Source organism: Branchiostoma floridae, chromosome 16, assembly GCF_000003815.2.
Source record: "Branchiostoma floridae strain S238N-H82 chromosome 16, Bfl_VNyyK, whole genome shotgun sequence".
NCBI lineage: Eukaryota > Metazoa > Chordata > Leptocardii > Amphioxiformes > Branchiostomatidae > Branchiostoma > Branchiostoma floridae.
The window spans coordinates 15,354,842-15,370,788 of NC_049994.1; the positions used below are offsets into that span (position 1 = coordinate 15,354,842).

At 38.9% G+C, this 15,947-nt stretch overlaps 1 protein-coding gene across 1 annotated transcript in view; it reads right to left on the minus strand.

The window, feature by feature from the left end:
• The window catches only part of LOC118432830 (nebulin-like), a 138,704-nt gene that overhangs the window by 40,817 nt on the left and 81,940 nt on the right, over window positions 1-15,947 (minus strand). The window contains exons 23-62 of the mRNA XM_035844451.1: window positions 15,773-15,880; window positions 15,505-15,606; window positions 15,285-15,377; window positions 14,720-14,920; window positions 14,483-14,587; window positions 14,190-14,297; window positions 13,881-13,988; window positions 13,620-13,721; window positions 13,365-13,457; window positions 12,016-12,216; window positions 11,750-11,854; window positions 11,466-11,573; window positions 11,063-11,170; window positions 10,783-10,884; window positions 10,080-10,172; window positions 9,442-9,642; window positions 9,141-9,245; window positions 8,885-8,992; window positions 8,567-8,674; window positions 8,306-8,407; window positions 8,085-8,177; window positions 7,674-7,874; window positions 7,402-7,506; window positions 7,175-7,282; window positions 6,503-6,610; window positions 6,167-6,268; window positions 5,931-6,023; window positions 5,608-5,808; window positions 4,867-4,971; window positions 4,636-4,743; window positions 4,301-4,408; window positions 3,990-4,091; window positions 3,409-3,501; window positions 2,800-3,000; window positions 2,242-2,346; window positions 1,698-1,805; window positions 1,474-1,581; window positions 1,127-1,228; window positions 889-978; window positions 316-516 (exon numbers count right to left, since the gene is read on the minus strand). Of these exons, the coding sequence (XP_035700344.1) occupies window positions 316-516; window positions 889-978; window positions 1,127-1,228; window positions 1,474-1,581; window positions 1,698-1,805; window positions 2,242-2,346; window positions 2,800-3,000; window positions 3,409-3,501; window positions 3,990-4,091; window positions 4,301-4,408; window positions 4,636-4,743; window positions 4,867-4,971; window positions 5,608-5,808; window positions 5,931-6,023; window positions 6,167-6,268; window positions 6,503-6,610; window positions 7,175-7,282; window positions 7,402-7,506; window positions 7,674-7,874; window positions 8,085-8,177; window positions 8,306-8,407; window positions 8,567-8,674; window positions 8,885-8,992; window positions 9,141-9,245; window positions 9,442-9,642; window positions 10,080-10,172; window positions 10,783-10,884; window positions 11,063-11,170; window positions 11,466-11,573; window positions 11,750-11,854; window positions 12,016-12,216; window positions 13,365-13,457; window positions 13,620-13,721; window positions 13,881-13,988; window positions 14,190-14,297; window positions 14,483-14,587; window positions 14,720-14,920; window positions 15,285-15,377; window positions 15,505-15,606; window positions 15,773-15,880 (4,803 nt within the window). The remainder of the gene's footprint in view (window positions 1-315; window positions 517-888; window positions 979-1,126; window positions 1,229-1,473; window positions 1,582-1,697; window positions 1,806-2,241; window positions 2,347-2,799; window positions 3,001-3,408; window positions 3,502-3,989; window positions 4,092-4,300; window positions 4,409-4,635; window positions 4,744-4,866; window positions 4,972-5,607; window positions 5,809-5,930; window positions 6,024-6,166; window positions 6,269-6,502; window positions 6,611-7,174; window positions 7,283-7,401; window positions 7,507-7,673; window positions 7,875-8,084; window positions 8,178-8,305; window positions 8,408-8,566; window positions 8,675-8,884; window positions 8,993-9,140; window positions 9,246-9,441; window positions 9,643-10,079; window positions 10,173-10,782; window positions 10,885-11,062; window positions 11,171-11,465; window positions 11,574-11,749; window positions 11,855-12,015; window positions 12,217-13,364; window positions 13,458-13,619; window positions 13,722-13,880; window positions 13,989-14,189; window positions 14,298-14,482; window positions 14,588-14,719; window positions 14,921-15,284; window positions 15,378-15,504; window positions 15,607-15,772; window positions 15,881-15,947) is intronic.

Below are 15,947 nucleotides of genomic sequence, written 5' to 3' on the forward strand. Positions count from 1 at the left end.
TTTTTCTACACAACAATACCGCACAGGCTTCCAAAATATTTCTTAAGGGCAATCTCAGCACATGCCAAAGAAATAAGGTTCTTCCCAAAATATCAACTTAGGGCAGAAATCACTGCCAAGTCAATAATGTCAGACAGACTACACAAGTAACTCTTTGAACTATCTAAAAAAAACAAGCCATAAACATCCAATATTGTAAGGAATGTATACAACTCTGATTGCATAAGTATCTGCATGCATCATGGGGTACCACAAGGATTTGCACAAGGCTCTAATCTGAGATTTTGAAAGTACATTTTGTATTTGTTATCTTACCGGATCCTGCATTTCCGACACTTTGTGGACCCTGTCGATCTCCACTGAGAAGGGATACTGACTGTCACACTTGTTCACAATCTCCTTGGCCTCTTCCTTGTAGTACAAGTCACTGACAATCTCCTGTAGAGACTTCAGCCTCCTGGTCTCAGGAGTGTCAATCTCAGAGGTGAAGCCGCCTGGTTCGTGCTTGTAGACTTTCTGTTGGAAGAATTAAGTAAAAAAAGTTGGCGATGGGTCATATTGTTGTAATTTCAAACAGCAAGTCTAGTATATTTCTATATACTATCATCTATTAGTTTTACTCTTTTTTACCCTTATTTTGCATTTTGTGTACTAGCTGTTGCCATACATTATACCATGTACAATTGTCATGCAATAAAATATTTTAAGTCATCCTAGTCAAACTCCAATGAAACACCACCTTACAAAATATTAATAAACTATATAATGCAATAGCAACCAGGTTTGAATAATTGATTCTACATGTATATACAAAACGCCAGAAATACTAGGTTTATCAACTATAACACATGTAGATAATGCTATAAGGTAACAATTGACTATACGTACATCTTTCAATGGGGCCAGGGACTTGAAGTGGACCTGTTCAACCGAGTCTGGGGGCAACTTGGGTACTGCTGGCTTCTGCTTGTACTTGCGCTGGATAAGCAAAAAACAGTATTAAAACTAGTGAACATCCAACATCAGATGCTTTCATCAGCATCTGTTGTGATACACAATATCACAGAAATAACTGCATGTCAATATTACTGTCAGTGTGTAAAACATGACAGAACTGAAGACCTACATCAGACAAGTCCATAACAGCCTTGGCAGCCACCATGTCCACCCTGTCAGCAGGGAGGGTGTACTTCAGCTTCTGCTGCTGGTAGTCCTTGATATACAGAGCCTACAATGACATAGAAAATGATATATAAATACACAAGTAACCTATAACTTTAAAGCCTCACACAAAAGCGAAAGAATAGCACATTTGTACTATACAAAAATACATCTACTGAACGAGTTACTACACTATATAATAATAGTTGGTTGTCAAAAACAGACTAGCAGCTGAAATTTACAATGAGTAACCTAGCACAACAAGTGAGCTTCTCTGGTAAAGAGATTGAACAACAAGAGGTATCTACTTACCCCAGAGGCCAGCTGTGCTGAAAGTTTGTTCTGCAGGAACAGTGGAGACTCCTGGAAGTTGGGGAATCCACTTCCACGCGCTGCCCGAAGCCCAGTCTGGTAGTTATACTACAAAGAAATGTTTAAAAATCATTAATGTAATACATATTAATGGCTTACAAAAACCAGATCAAAACAATGTCAATTGGAAAGTGTCTTTTTATTCAAATCACTGAGTCACTTACATCACTGGCATTCTTGGCTGACTCCTTGGCTGTCAGGAACAGAGGAGCATCAGCAGCCAGCTTGTAGCCTCCCTGCTTCTGTTTCTCATAACCTTGGCGGTACACAAGCTGTGAAAAAATGTATAATGGCATTGTACATGAATATCCTGAAAACAGTTTTCCAACAGGAAAATATTGCCATAACTACATAACTAAGGCTAAGCACAAATACAAAAGACATGGTTAACAACATATTTTGCCTACCAGCAAAAAGCGTTTTACACTTTGTGGAATCCTAGCTGGATAATGGGACGCAAAATCCGACGTGGAAATGCGTTTTACATACTTTAGATAACTCGCGCACGCACAGAGTCAAACTGGACCTATACATTAACTTCCTGACAAATCCTACTTAAGGTGAGTAAACACCCATCCCGCCGTTTGCAGCATTGGGAAAATTGTACATGAATATCCTGAAAACAGGAAAATATTGCCATAACTACATATAATAACTAAGGCTAAGCACAAATACAAAATACATGGTTAACAACATATTTAAGCTTACATCACTCTGCATCTTGGCAACCTCCTGAACGCGAGCCACCTCGGGAGAGTCTGGGATGACGGTGTACTTCTGTCTGTCTCTATCCCACTCCTCACGGTACAGACGCTGCAGAAAGAAGAAAAGTCTGACTTAAAGAAAGCTTTTGATTAGGAAACATGGTTCTACGAATCAACGGCAGCAAAAGCCATGTTCACAGAACTAACTTTTTAAAAGACAAAAAAAAAACATTCTATCAAAATGTACATTATACTAAGATATCTGAGTCTCACATCTCACAAAGTCTCACATCCTTACATTTTGATGTCTTTACATTGTAGAAGGACAACCAGTAAAGTCTATCTGCTAATGTTATGATGCCTGTAAGCTTAGTCAAGTTTGCGAATGTGTTCTCGCTACACCTACATTGTTTATATATAGCATTGAGAAGCAGCATTTGAGTAAGACGCTAAGGAGTAAATGTCAATAGGCATCGAAATGTAAGAAGAGGAGACTTAAATAGTTGTGAAAAATAATAATCCAACATCCAAAAATAAAAGCTCCAAAACATTTGACACTTACTGGATCCTGCATTTCAGATACTTTATGGACTCTGTCGATTTCCACAGAGAAGGGATACTGGCTCAGACATCTCTCCACAATCTCCTTGGCTTCTTCCTTGTAGTAGTGATCGCTGACAATCTCTTGCAGAGATTTAAGCCTAAGAATTTCGGGGGTGTCATTGGTCGAGATGAAGCGGCCAGGCTCCTGCTTGTAGTGTTTCTGTTGGAAGAGATACAAAATTCTTTATTCCTTTGAACCCTTTGAAATCTGCCACCATTTCTATGATGTCTAACTTTAAGTCATGTCAAATAATCGCAGTCTACTACCAAAAGAAAGTATAGTATAAGATCTTTATTTATCATGTGCCATTGTAACTTTTGACATCTTTTCATTTGGTTTCTTCATTACTGGACAACGATTCAAAGTTCAGCACCAAGGACAGGTCTACTATCAGTTACTTTCATATACAGTACTCATAGTTTTACATATTTAGTTATTAGGCAGATACAAATTTCATTCCATTACTGTTTTCTTCTTGACTACATGCTTTATTTCTCCCTGAAATGTCTAAAACCTAGGAAACATAAAGGTTTACCCTTGCTGTGTATTGAAAGATGATTTACTTACATCACTGGCAAGCTTGGCAACCTCGTTGCAGCGGACCTGCTCTACTGTGTCGGGGATGGAGATAGGCTTGCCAGGTTGCTGCTTGTACTTGCGCTGTGAAACAATATGGAGGAGGAACAGACTGGTCAATGACTTATCACTCCCTGTGTGATGATGTGTGATAGGGTCACGGGCATATACTTAGTCTGGCCCACAAATGACCTAGGGATGAGTTCACTCAGGCATAGCCAGGGACAGAGAGAGGTCCGGCCCTGTGTCAGATGTAGCATTTTCATGGATTAAAAAGAGTTAAAAACCCACATCAGTCACATGCCTCCTGACACCCCTGCCTTAACTATTTATTCCCTGTCATCTTGTCAGGGTTTTGCAATGTCTTCAAATCATAGGCACTATTTTCATACGAAGCATTTTCAGCCAAAGATTTTTCTTAATCTATGTAGATCTTTATTCAAGTAATTCCAATAAATTGTGCTCACACAAACACCTTCAAACCAAACTCTACATCGATAAAATTGGACCATACAGAAATATTATTTTGCACGACAAGGCAATATCATTTTGACAGAAATAAAAATACCTACATCAGACAAGTCCAGAACAGCCTTGGCAGCCTTCATGTCCACCCTGTCAGCAGGGAGGGTGTACTTCAGCTTCTGCTGTTGGTAGTCTTTGACATAAAGAGCCTGAAAAAACAGATAAGAAATTTGACAAGGAAGTTCAACAGCTTTGTAAGTTTTAAAGGACCAATGTGGTCAATCAAAATTGTAAAGGTTCAGTTATACAGGGTTTCGTAAAAAAAATGATATCGATTGTATTTTTGGTGGAGAACATCAACTTGCACATCTAAAGAAATGTTGCTTTTCCCCAAGATTCAAGAATGACTTTTACATACCCCAGAGGCCAGCTGTGCAGACAGTTTGTTCTGCAGGAACAGAGGAGACTCCTGGAAGTTGGGGAATCCCCTTCCTCTGGCCTCCCTAAGTCCTGTCTGGTAGTTATACTGTAAAGACAAGATACATACAAAATTTTTACATGTGAATAACTGACCATCAGTAAAGAAATAAAGAATGGGCAACTTCTTTGCTTCTGCCTCACTCTAATTGGTACACCTACAAGTAATTATTGATTGAATAGCAATTGATGCACAATCTTATATGTATGCATTTTAAGAATACATCATCAAGCAATAAAAAGGAGTCACAGATGATGATAAGAAACAAAACTCACATCACTGGCATTCTTTGCAGATTCCTTTGCTGTCAGGAATGCAGGAGCATCAGCAGCCAGCTTGTAGCCTGCCTGCTTCTGTTTCTCATAGCCTTGGTGATAGACAAGCTGTGGAGAAAAGAACCATCATATGACAAATTTCAATCCTCCAGATGATAACCTCAAATGCCAAAAAATGATAATTAAAACCATTCTTACAAGAAATAAAATGTAGATTAAACAAAATCTTACATCACTCTGCAGCTTGGCAACCTCACACACTCTGGTGACTTCTGGAGAGTCTGCCAGGACTGTGTACTTCTGCCTGTCCCTATCCCACTCCTCACGGTAGAGACGCTTTGGACAGGAGAACAAGGTACATGTAATTAAGCAGAAATCTTTAGTAGTCTAAAAATCCATGTTCTATACTTCCTCCTTTTTATGATGACACTCATATCTACATATTAATACCAAATGTAATGAAAAGAAACATGACTACACATTATTTCCCATCTATTAACAGAGACGGGCTGATACAAACTACCAGGCACCTGTGACCCCCTGCTGACATCACACTTCTGCTCAGGTCAAGTGACACACACATGTACGCTTTGGGTCAAATCACACTGAGAAGGACCAGAGGACTGTTTAATAGCTTGTCAGTTAGCACTTTACTTGGATATAGCATGTTGATTTCTTACAATGATTAATGCTAGTATCTAGTTATCTATCCGCAAGTAACCTACATCCATTATTTTAAAAAATAAGGTATCTTCTAATCTAGAGATATGAAGTTGATGGTGGTTTCAAAGTGCAATTTTTCCAAAATATTCAATAATTGTAATAAAGAATACTCCATTTAGAAACCACCATCCATCCCCTTGATTCCAAAATAACTTGTTTTTAAAAACAATGGATATAGGCTAATCCATGGACACAGGTAAACTAGCATTATGTTGTCTCTGTGTTTTCTTGCCAATTCTTATGTCTTACCGGATCTTGCATCAGTGAGACTTTGTTGACCCTGTCGATTTCCACAGAGAAGGGATACTGGCTCAGGCATCTTTCCACAAGCTCCTTGGCTTCTTCCTTGTAGTAGTAGTCGCTAGTAATATCCTGTAGTGTCTTCACCCTCTCAATCTCCATAGAGTCTGGGATTGAGATGAACTTGCCAGGCTCTTGTTTGTAGTATTTCTGTCAAAAAAATCAAGAATTATTTTCAAGCATGAATCATTATACATCTACAGCAACCAACACAAAAGGATGTTTTTCCTATAGTTGTAACATTCGTGTTAATAGAATAGGATTTTACTTACATCACTGGCAAGCTTGGCCACAGCATTGCAGCGGACCTGCTCCACATTGTCTGGGATAGAGATGAACTTGCCAGGCTCCTGTCTGTATTTTTTCTGCAGAAAACAAGTATAAACTTGTTAGATACTATATTCATTAAAAAAAGACATTTAGATAAAGGAAACACGCTAAGCTTCCATCACAAATTTTAACAAAATATCACCAATAAAAGTCATGACGCTTGATATTTTGCACCTACATCAGACAAGTCCAGGACAGCCTTGGCAGCCACCATGTCCACCCTGTCAGCAGGGAGGGTGTACTTCAGCTTCTGCTGCTGGTAGTCCTTGGTGTACAAAGCCTGTGAAAACACAAAGCCATTAAACAATAGAAAAACAATTGGAACATTGATAGATAATATTACCTAGTTTCTTGATATCATGTAAATCTGAGTAATTCGATAAGATTTTGCAGACACAGACATATTTTTTTCAGTGACTGTAGATATCATAAGCAAAATTTAAGTTTTATCATCAATAATATTTAGTGAAATGACTTCTCATTAGACATGTTTAGCAAAATAACTTGAACATACCCCAGAGGCCAGCTGTGCAGACAGTTTGTTCTGCAGGAACAGTGGAGACTCCTGGAAGTTGGGGAATCCCCTTCCTCTGGCCTCCCGAAGTCCTGTCTGGTAGTTATACTGTAAGGGGATGATAAAAGAGATCATTTTTTACAACGTCTTATGCTAGGAAACAGAATGATCAATTGTTATTGCTATTGTTATGTTATTGGGTGGCTCGACTACTCTCTCTTCACAGCCAGGGGCTGAATTGTGAGGCGCTTACGATATATATATAGGTGGAGCTAAATCGCAACGGTCTGGAGCGAGCTGCCATTCTGCACCATTCAGGTGACCTCAATACCACTGTCACATACATATATACATACACATGCATGTGTACTATTCAAAGCATTATTTGTATATGGCTGGAAATCGTTTGTGACCAGAAATATTTTGATTATGGCTGAGTAATTGTAGGCAGGATGAGACAGCTTTTTAAAGTAATAAAATATGGTCTAATCAAAGCTTTTATCTTATTCGCAGATAAAAACTAATGATATTCAAAACATTGCAAATGGGTGCCAAACTTCAAGTACCAAGGTGTGTGTCCTATTCATTCTCTTTATTAGTGATATTCATTACTGTAACATTAAGTCATACAAGAAATTAAAGATGAAACAGTCTGAAAAAGACAACACTTACATCACTGGCATTCTTGGCTGACTCCTTGGCTGTCAGGAATGCAGGAGCATCAGCAGCCAGCTTGTAGCCTGCCTGCTTCTGTTTCTCATAGCCTTGGTGATAGACAAGCTGTGGAGAAACAAACAATTATGACAATTTAGAATCTACTGTAAGGTTTGCAGTACATGTAAAATGAAATATGCCATTAATGATTTGACATATACAATTTTTGTAAATCAAAAACTTACATCACTCTGCAGCTTGGCAACCTCACAGACACGAGTGACTTCGGGAGAGTCTGCCAGGACTGTGTACTTCTGCCTGTCCCTATCCCACTCCTCACGGTACAGTTGCTATTGAAAAAAAATACCAAGTAATTCAGAAAAAGTGAACTTAATAATCAACGATTTGACTATACTGGCAAACAGTCTTATTCATATAGCAATTTGTATCAGATGCTGTGTCAATGACACTCAAAATTAGCATAGGAAATGACCAAGCTTGGCAAGTTAGCACTTACCGGATCATTCTGGAACTTGACTTTGTTAACCCTGTCAAGCTCAACAGAGTAGGGATACTGGCTCAGACATCTCTGCACAAGCCACTGAGCATCCTCCTTGTAGTATTGGTCACTGGTAATTTCCTGTAGAGTCTTCACCCTCTCCATCTCCATAGAGTCTGGGATTGAGATGAAGGCGCCGGGCTCTTGCTTGTAGTGTTTCTGTGGAAAACAGGTATAAAAGAAATTTAAAGTTAAACCTTTGTAACGTTACATATATATTGTACATTGAGTGTATCCTGGTTTAAGAAGGCATTTTATTCCTGCTGTTTATTCCTGCTGTTGGTCACAGTACTGGGAGTTATGTAATATCCGATACTTTGCCTTTAAGAAATAATCGGACTCTAATTAGAAACAAAATGTTGGACTTACGTCGCTGGCAAGCTTAGCCACAGCATTGCAGCGGACCTGCTCCATGTTGTCTGGGATTGAGATGAACTTTCCTGGCTTTTGTCTGTACTTGCGCTGTAGAAGAACAGGAATGTATGAGTCTTGAATTGTCAAAGAAACAATCTTCAACATTTGCAACAACTTCTTCAATGATATAAATGATAAAAGATCAAGTTTCTAAGGAAATACAAATTGGAAACTACCTCAGACAAGTCCAGAATAGCCTTGGCAGCCACCATGTCCACCCTGTCAGCAGGGAGGGTGTACTTCAGCTTCTGCTGCTCATAGTCCTTTGTATACACAGCCTGAAAAAAGAAAAGCACAATAAAGAACTGACCTTCAAGATGCCATAGCTTTTCACTGATGAAGCAAAGTACAATTATTTCCAAAAGAAATGTAATGTATTACAGAAAGGTTTGTTTAAAATGTAACTGTTTATGAATTGTATATGTGATGTTACATACCCCAGAGGCCAGCTGTGCTGACAGTTTGTTCTGCAGGAACAGTGGAGACTCCTGAAAGTTGGGGAATCCCTTCCCTCGGGCCTCACGAAGTCCTGACTGGTAGTTATACTGCAAGACAATTTTATGATTTACTTTCAATTTTAGGTAAGAAAAAGTCTCAGTAAGCTATTACTCATGAGCCCAAACAAAGAAGTGAAACACAAATTAAAGAATCCTTTTTCTTTATTTTACCCAATGGTATTTGCTAGGATAGTATGAAATTTGTGTCAAGTTACATCATGTAATACTATGTTGTTGTCAAAATGTACATGTACTTACATCACTGGCATTGATGGCAGCTTCCTTAGCTGTCAGGAACACAGGAGCATCAGCGGCCAGTCTGTAGCCTCCCTGCTTCTGTTTCTCATAGCCTTCATGGTAAACACGCTAGTGAGAGCAAGGATCAAAATTCTTTTTAGATTCATTTTGAAACAAGATATGTCTGTCAATAACATGCAACATGTGAATAACAAACAAAAACTATTTAATAAGAAAGAGTAGCAGCAAAGAAATTATGATTTAAAATCTAACTTACATCACTCTGCATCTTGGCAGCGTTCACCACACGAGTGATCTCGGGGGAGTCGGCCAGGACTGTGTACTTCTGCTTCTCCCTGTCTGCCTCCTCTTGGTACAGACGCTAAACAAACAATACATTTCACTTAGAAAATGTAAAGAATGCAATCTCACCCCCGAGTATTCTTCAGACAATACTACCTACAATTTTTACTAGCAGCAAGTAATGATGAATTGCAAAGTGTTTAAAGTAACTTCGCTGGAACCAAGTACAAAATATATATCATATATACTCTGCAGCCAAACAGGTAAGAACTTACTGGATCATTTTGGAACTTGACTTTGTTAACCCTGTCAAGCTCAACAGAGAAGGGATACTGGCTCAAACATCTCTGCACAAGCCACTGAGCATCCTCCTTGTAGATTTGGTCACTGGTAATTTCCTGTAGAGTCTTCACCCTTTCCATCTCCATAGAGTCTGGGATTGAGATGAACTTGCCAGGCTCTTGCTTGTAGTGTTTCTGTTTGGATGAAAGGTAAACAGTTCAAAAGTTGGAAGTTGGTTTAGGTCCTACCCACACCATATGGTGTATAGGGCAGTGCCAACCTCCATGGTATTAGTCCTTGGGCCACACAGAAGTACAAACACTACAGGGAGCTTGTCCCCAATGCTCTTTCTTATAAGGACTGAGAGTTAAGAAGAGAAGGAATGCATATAATTAAGTCTTTGGCAGAGACGAAATGTAGAGGATAAGAATTGCAATTAAACAGCCTGAGAAACTATAGAGTACCAATTAAACAGACTGAGAAACTAGGTTACCAACAATGTTGAGAAAAAATTTCCTTCTTCTATTTCATTACGATTTTCCATTTCCAGAACACTGATATATACTCATTACCACATTAAGGTCTGGAGTATAACAATCAAGTTAGAAGTAAGTATGACAGTTGGACTTACGTCGCTGGCGAGCTTGGCCACAGCATTGCAGCGGACCTGCTCCATGTTGTCTGGGATAGAGATGAACTTTCCTGGTTTATGCCTGTACTTTTTCTGTGGAAAGAAACACATTAGTTTTAAACAAGCCATCTCAAACATTGTCATCTAGACCTTTGACCTCTAGACACTGTGCTCTATTGTAAATACTTTGTGATTGTTGTATTTTTTTAAATGTATGTATTCATGTTGATTGTCATGTTGATTCATGTTGATTGAAACTTGGAAGATTAGCCCGTAAGGGCTAAAAGGTTTCTTAATAAACAACAATAAACAACAACATTACATGTAGTCTACAAATTAGCAACCCAGCAAATATAACAGCACTTTTCCTTTCAAATCCTGAAAATTACATGACTGAGTGACTGTATATAACGCTACTTCACCTTTATTCGTGGGGTAATCTATATCCGTTGTTTTTAAAAACAGGGTATTTAGGGATATCAAGTGAAAGGGGGGGGGGGGTTCAAATTGAAAGATTTTCAAAATACTGCAGTTTGAAACCACCAGCCATCAACATGATACCACTAAATACAATGTTTTCTTTAATAACGGATATAGGATACCCGGTGGATAAAGGTGAACTAGTGTTACCTACTGTATCAATTTTTTTGCAACTGAAAATATGCACATAAAAAATTCTGGCACCAGTTATCCATGTACTTACCTCAGACATTTCCAAAATAGCCTTGGCAGCCACCATGTCCATCCTGTCAGCAGGGAGGGTGTACTTCAGCTTCTGCTGCTCATAGTCCTTGGTATATACAGCCTGTAGACAAAGAAAAAATACAAACAGTGAATTATTAAGAGTATAAAACACACTTCATAACCAGACACAATAGAGGTAGCAAATTAGTCTACTAAGCAATCTACACAGGGTTTATAAGACATAGATTAAAACTAAAACTTTCAAAATATTTCTCAATAATGACTTTTTTTTCACTTACACCAGAGGCCAGCTGTGCTGACAGTTTGTTCTGCAGGAACAGTGGAGACTCCTGGAAGTTGGGGAATCCCTTCCCTCGGGCCTCACGAAGTCCTGACTGGTAGTTATACTGCAACAAACATTTGCCAATACATTAGCATTAGCTCCCAATTTGAAAAAGAAAAAGCCATGTGTATATAGCAGCTACTAGACATAACATCATAGCAAAAAGATTATATTATCTGCCAACTATAATTCTACTCGCATTATAAGGTATGTTGAGTGCATAGGAAATATGAGATACATTTTGAAAGGTGTACAATGAGTTAGACAAGTGAATATGTTTCTCTGCTTGTTTGTTCAAAACAAAAATGTAACTGATCTCCTTTAACTCTACAAAACGAATAACAGTTAGAGTCACTCACATCACTGGCATTCTTGGCAGCTTCTTTGGCAGTTGTGAAGGTGGGAGCATCAGCAGCCAGCTTGTAGCCACCCTCTTTCTGCTTCTCATAGCCTTGGTGGTACAGACGCTATAAAGGAGGAACATAACAATCTTAATATATCTGGGACACCAGGAGAATAAAGTTACTGGATCACTAAACCTACAATTAAAAACAAAGTGATCTGAATACTTTTCTCACTACTCTTGCACTGTTGAAGATACATGTATCTAGTATCCTGACAGTATTAAAGAGGTCTAACTTACGTCACTCTGCATCTTGGCAGCGTTCACCACACGAGTGATCTCGGGGGAGTCTGCCAGGACTGTGTACTTCTGCTTCTCCCTGTCTGCCTCCTCTTGGTACAGACGCTGCAAGAACAAAACAAGCAAAAATTAAGCTTCGAAAAATATTTTCAAGAAAGATTGATAACAAACATTATAATCAAACAACAAATTCTTCAGAAAATACAAATTGGTTTAAAAGGTGTCAAGAAAATAAAAAATATATGGAGGTGGACTTGAGCTCTTACCGGATCATTCTGGAACTTGACTTTGTTAACCCTGTCCAACTCCACAGAGAAGGGATACTGGCTCAGACATCTCTGCACAAGCCACTGAGCGTCCTCCTTGTAGTATTGATCACTGGTAATTTCCTGTAGAGTCTTCACCCTCTCCATCTCCATAGAGTCTGGGATTGAGATGAACTTGCCAGGTTCTTGCTTGTAGTTTTTCTAATAGATGTCAATAATAGATTCAAAAGATAAAGGATAATAAACAACTTCTCTTAGTAGACTACTGACTCTAAGAGTCTATTCACTTGTTTCTTGAGATTGGAAATTGTTCTCTGGTACAAAGAGGAGAGGATCATAAATAAGGCAGAGTAAAAATATATCACATTTCATCTCACGATTTCTGATTTGAAAATATTTCATGATAGACAGACCCCACTACTCTCGAAGCAGAGGTTAGGCTCCTGCTACTTTTTAAACGTTTTTTAGTCGTTTTTATTGGGCTTTATATTTTGTCTTTTTTTTAAAGTACGCTAGCCAAGATAAAGTTAGGTTTTGACACAGCAAGATAAAATTAAAAAAAATAGAAAGCCCGATAAAAACGACTAAAAAAAAAACGGTAAAAAACAGCCGGAGCCTGACCTCTTCTTGGAGAGTAAGACCCCACACGTATTGTGTCTTCATTTTTTACAAAATTGATGTCGTCAAAAAATACATGGTTAAGTAGATGCCAATCTGATGTTGCAACTATCCCATAAGAAATGTATCTCTGTGAGGACTTGATTTTCCTTTGCGTCAAAACGAACAAATCATCATCCAAGCACACTAATGACTGTCATTGCTTGGACTAGGGGTGGGTACCAGTACAGAAAATTCAGGTCCAGGTCCGGTTCAGGTCCAATGTATCAGGTTCAGGTCCGGACCTGAACCTGGACCTGATTCAGTATGACTCATACCAATGGTCCATTTCACTACAAAGAAATCTTTTTGGTAGAGTATTAGACTTACACTGTCATTTTAAAATCCTACAACGCTAACTGCACCTGTACGTTTGGCTGTAAAACTTGGTGGAAATTACCATAAACCCTACTCTACTTCACTCTTGTTATTTTCTTCCACCTGCAAACGCCAAAACGTGTTAATGCCTGATGAAATAATCTGTTAATTTTCTAATCGGTCCAACATCCGGTCCACCTAATTTTTTCAGGTCCAGTTTTTCTGGACTGGTCCAATAAGAAAAAACGGTTTTGTACTGGTATGCTGTACCGATACCCAGCCCTAGCTTGGACGGTTGGACCACAGTTAGATAACGACCTGTATCCTCAGCTTGATAATAGAAGAAAATAGAAAAGTGATAGATCTAGACGTACGTCACTGGCAAGCTTAGCCACAGCATTGCAGCGGACCTGCTCCATGTTGTCTGGGATTGAGATGAACTTTCCTGGCTTCTGTCTGTACTTTTTCTGTGGAAATAGAATTTGTGAGTGGTTAGATAATATGCTAAATTAAATTTCTCTAAAGACTTGTTACCATTCTGAATTTTCAAAACTGTTTTTCAAAAGACTTTAAGAGATATGATGACATTCTTTCTATCAGACATACATGTAAATTGTACATGTACTTACATCAGACTGTTCCAGAACAGCCTTGGCAGCCACCATGTCCACCCTGTCAGCAGGGAGGGTGTACTTCAGCTTCTGCTGCTCATAGTCCTTTGTGTACACAGCCTGGAAGAAAAGAACAATACACAATAAAGAACTGACATACAAGACGCCATAGCTTTTTACCACTAAATCAAAGTACAACTATTTCCAAAAGACTGTAATGTATCACGGAAAGGTCTGTTTACGTAACAGTTCATGAATCGTATATGTGATGTTACATACCCCAGAGGCCAGCTGTGCTGACAGTTTGTTCTGCAGGAACAGTGGAGACTCCTGGAAGTTGGGGAATCCCTTCCCTCGGGCCTCACGAAGTCCTGACTGGTAGTTATACTGCAAGAGAGTTTTATGACTTACTTTCAGTTTTATGTACTAAGTTAAGTCTCAATAAGCTATCACTTTTGTGCCCAAACAAAGCAGTGAAACACAAATGAGAGTATACTTTTACTTCATCTTACCCAATTGTATTTGCTAAGATAGCATGAAACATGTAACAAGTACTGTTGCAGTTGCTAAAATGTAGAATGTACTTACGTCACTGGCATTGATGGCAGCTTCCTTGGCTGTGAGGAACACAGGAGCATCAGCGGCCAGTCTGTAGCCTCCCTGCTTCTGTTTCTCATAGCCTTCATGGTAAACACGCTAGAGAGAGTAAAGATTAAAATTGTTTTTAGATTCATTTTGAAACAGGGTATGACTGTGGATAACATGTAAAACTTGGTTTGTGACCCAAAGAAGAGTACTTCTGTGTTCTTGCTGTTGGAATGATCATGGAGAAATACTATCTAAGAAAGAGTAGCAGTAGAGAAATTATAAATCTAACTTACGTCACTCTGCATCTTGGCAGCGTTCACCACACGAGTGATCTCGGGGGAGTCTGCCAGGACTGTGTACTTCTGCTTCTCCCTGTCTGCCTCCTCTTGGTACAGACGCTAAACAAACAAACATTTTACTTAGAAAGTTTGCAAAATTAAATCTCACCCTCAAGTATTTTCAAAATGATGCTATGTACAATTTGTCAAATTAGTACAAAATACACTGCAGCCGAACAGCTTAGTACTTACCGGATCATTCTGGAACTTGACTTTGTTAACCCTGTCAAGCTCCACAGAGAAGGGATACTGGCTCAGACATCTCTGCACAAGCCACTGAGCATCCTCCTTGTAGTATTGGTCACTGGTAATGTCCTGTAGAGTCCTAACTCTCTCCATCTCCATAGAGTCTGGGGTTGAAATGAAGGCACCAGGCTCTTGCTTGTAGTGTTTCTGTTTGAATGAAAAGCAAACATTTTAAGAACTACCTACAGTTATATCTGTAGCTACATTGACATTGTATATTTCCTCTATCAAGTCACTGACGAAACATGACTTTTGACTCTCCTCTCCTGCCATGTTAAGTTGTGACTTTCAGCAAATTTGGAGGATACAAAATCTAATCTAAAATCAATGAAAAAACCTAAATTCCCTCAGTCATTTTATCTACTTGTATATGCATTAGATTGACAAGAAACGTCTCTTTGAGCATTTTTTAGAAATTCTGGTAGCAGCTCTTTAAGGTCAAGGCCACCAACATAAGCTGTCTTTTCCATGCGAAAAAATAAGATGAAAAAACACCAAAAGCTGGACATACGTCGCTGGCAAGCTTGGCTGCTTTGGTGCATCGAACCTGCTCCATTGTGTCGGGGATCGAGATGAACTTTCCTGGCTCCTGCCTGTACTTGCGCTATAGAAAAAGGGGAAAAAAAGACTGTCAAATACAAAAGTGTTGACAAACAATCTGACCAAAGAATATTCTCACAATAGTTTACATTTCAAGTGGATACAAGACATGTGATACACAATGCACTTACGTCAGACTGTTCCAGAATATTCTTGGCAGTCACCATGTCCACCCTGTCAGCAGGGAGGGTGTACTTCACCTTCTGCTTCTCATAGTCCTTTGTGTACTCAGCCTGGAAAAACATAGAGACACAATTAAGTCCTGATTGTCTACTAAATATCCAATTAGAAATGAACAACATAATGTAAATAGGAGCAAGAAATATCTTTTTAAACCTGACACACCTGACAGGCTATGAAATACAGAATGGTCTCAAAATCATGTTTTAATGTACTTACTCCAGAGGCCAGCTGTGCTGACAGTTTGTTCTGCAGGAACAGTGGAGACTCCTGGAAGTTGGGGAATCCCTTCCCTCTTGCCTCCCGAAGTCCTGACTGGTAGACATGCTGGAAAAGAATTTTGTCTTGGTTACTGTCAAATCTAAATACTCTTTAAAAAATATAATTCATACAC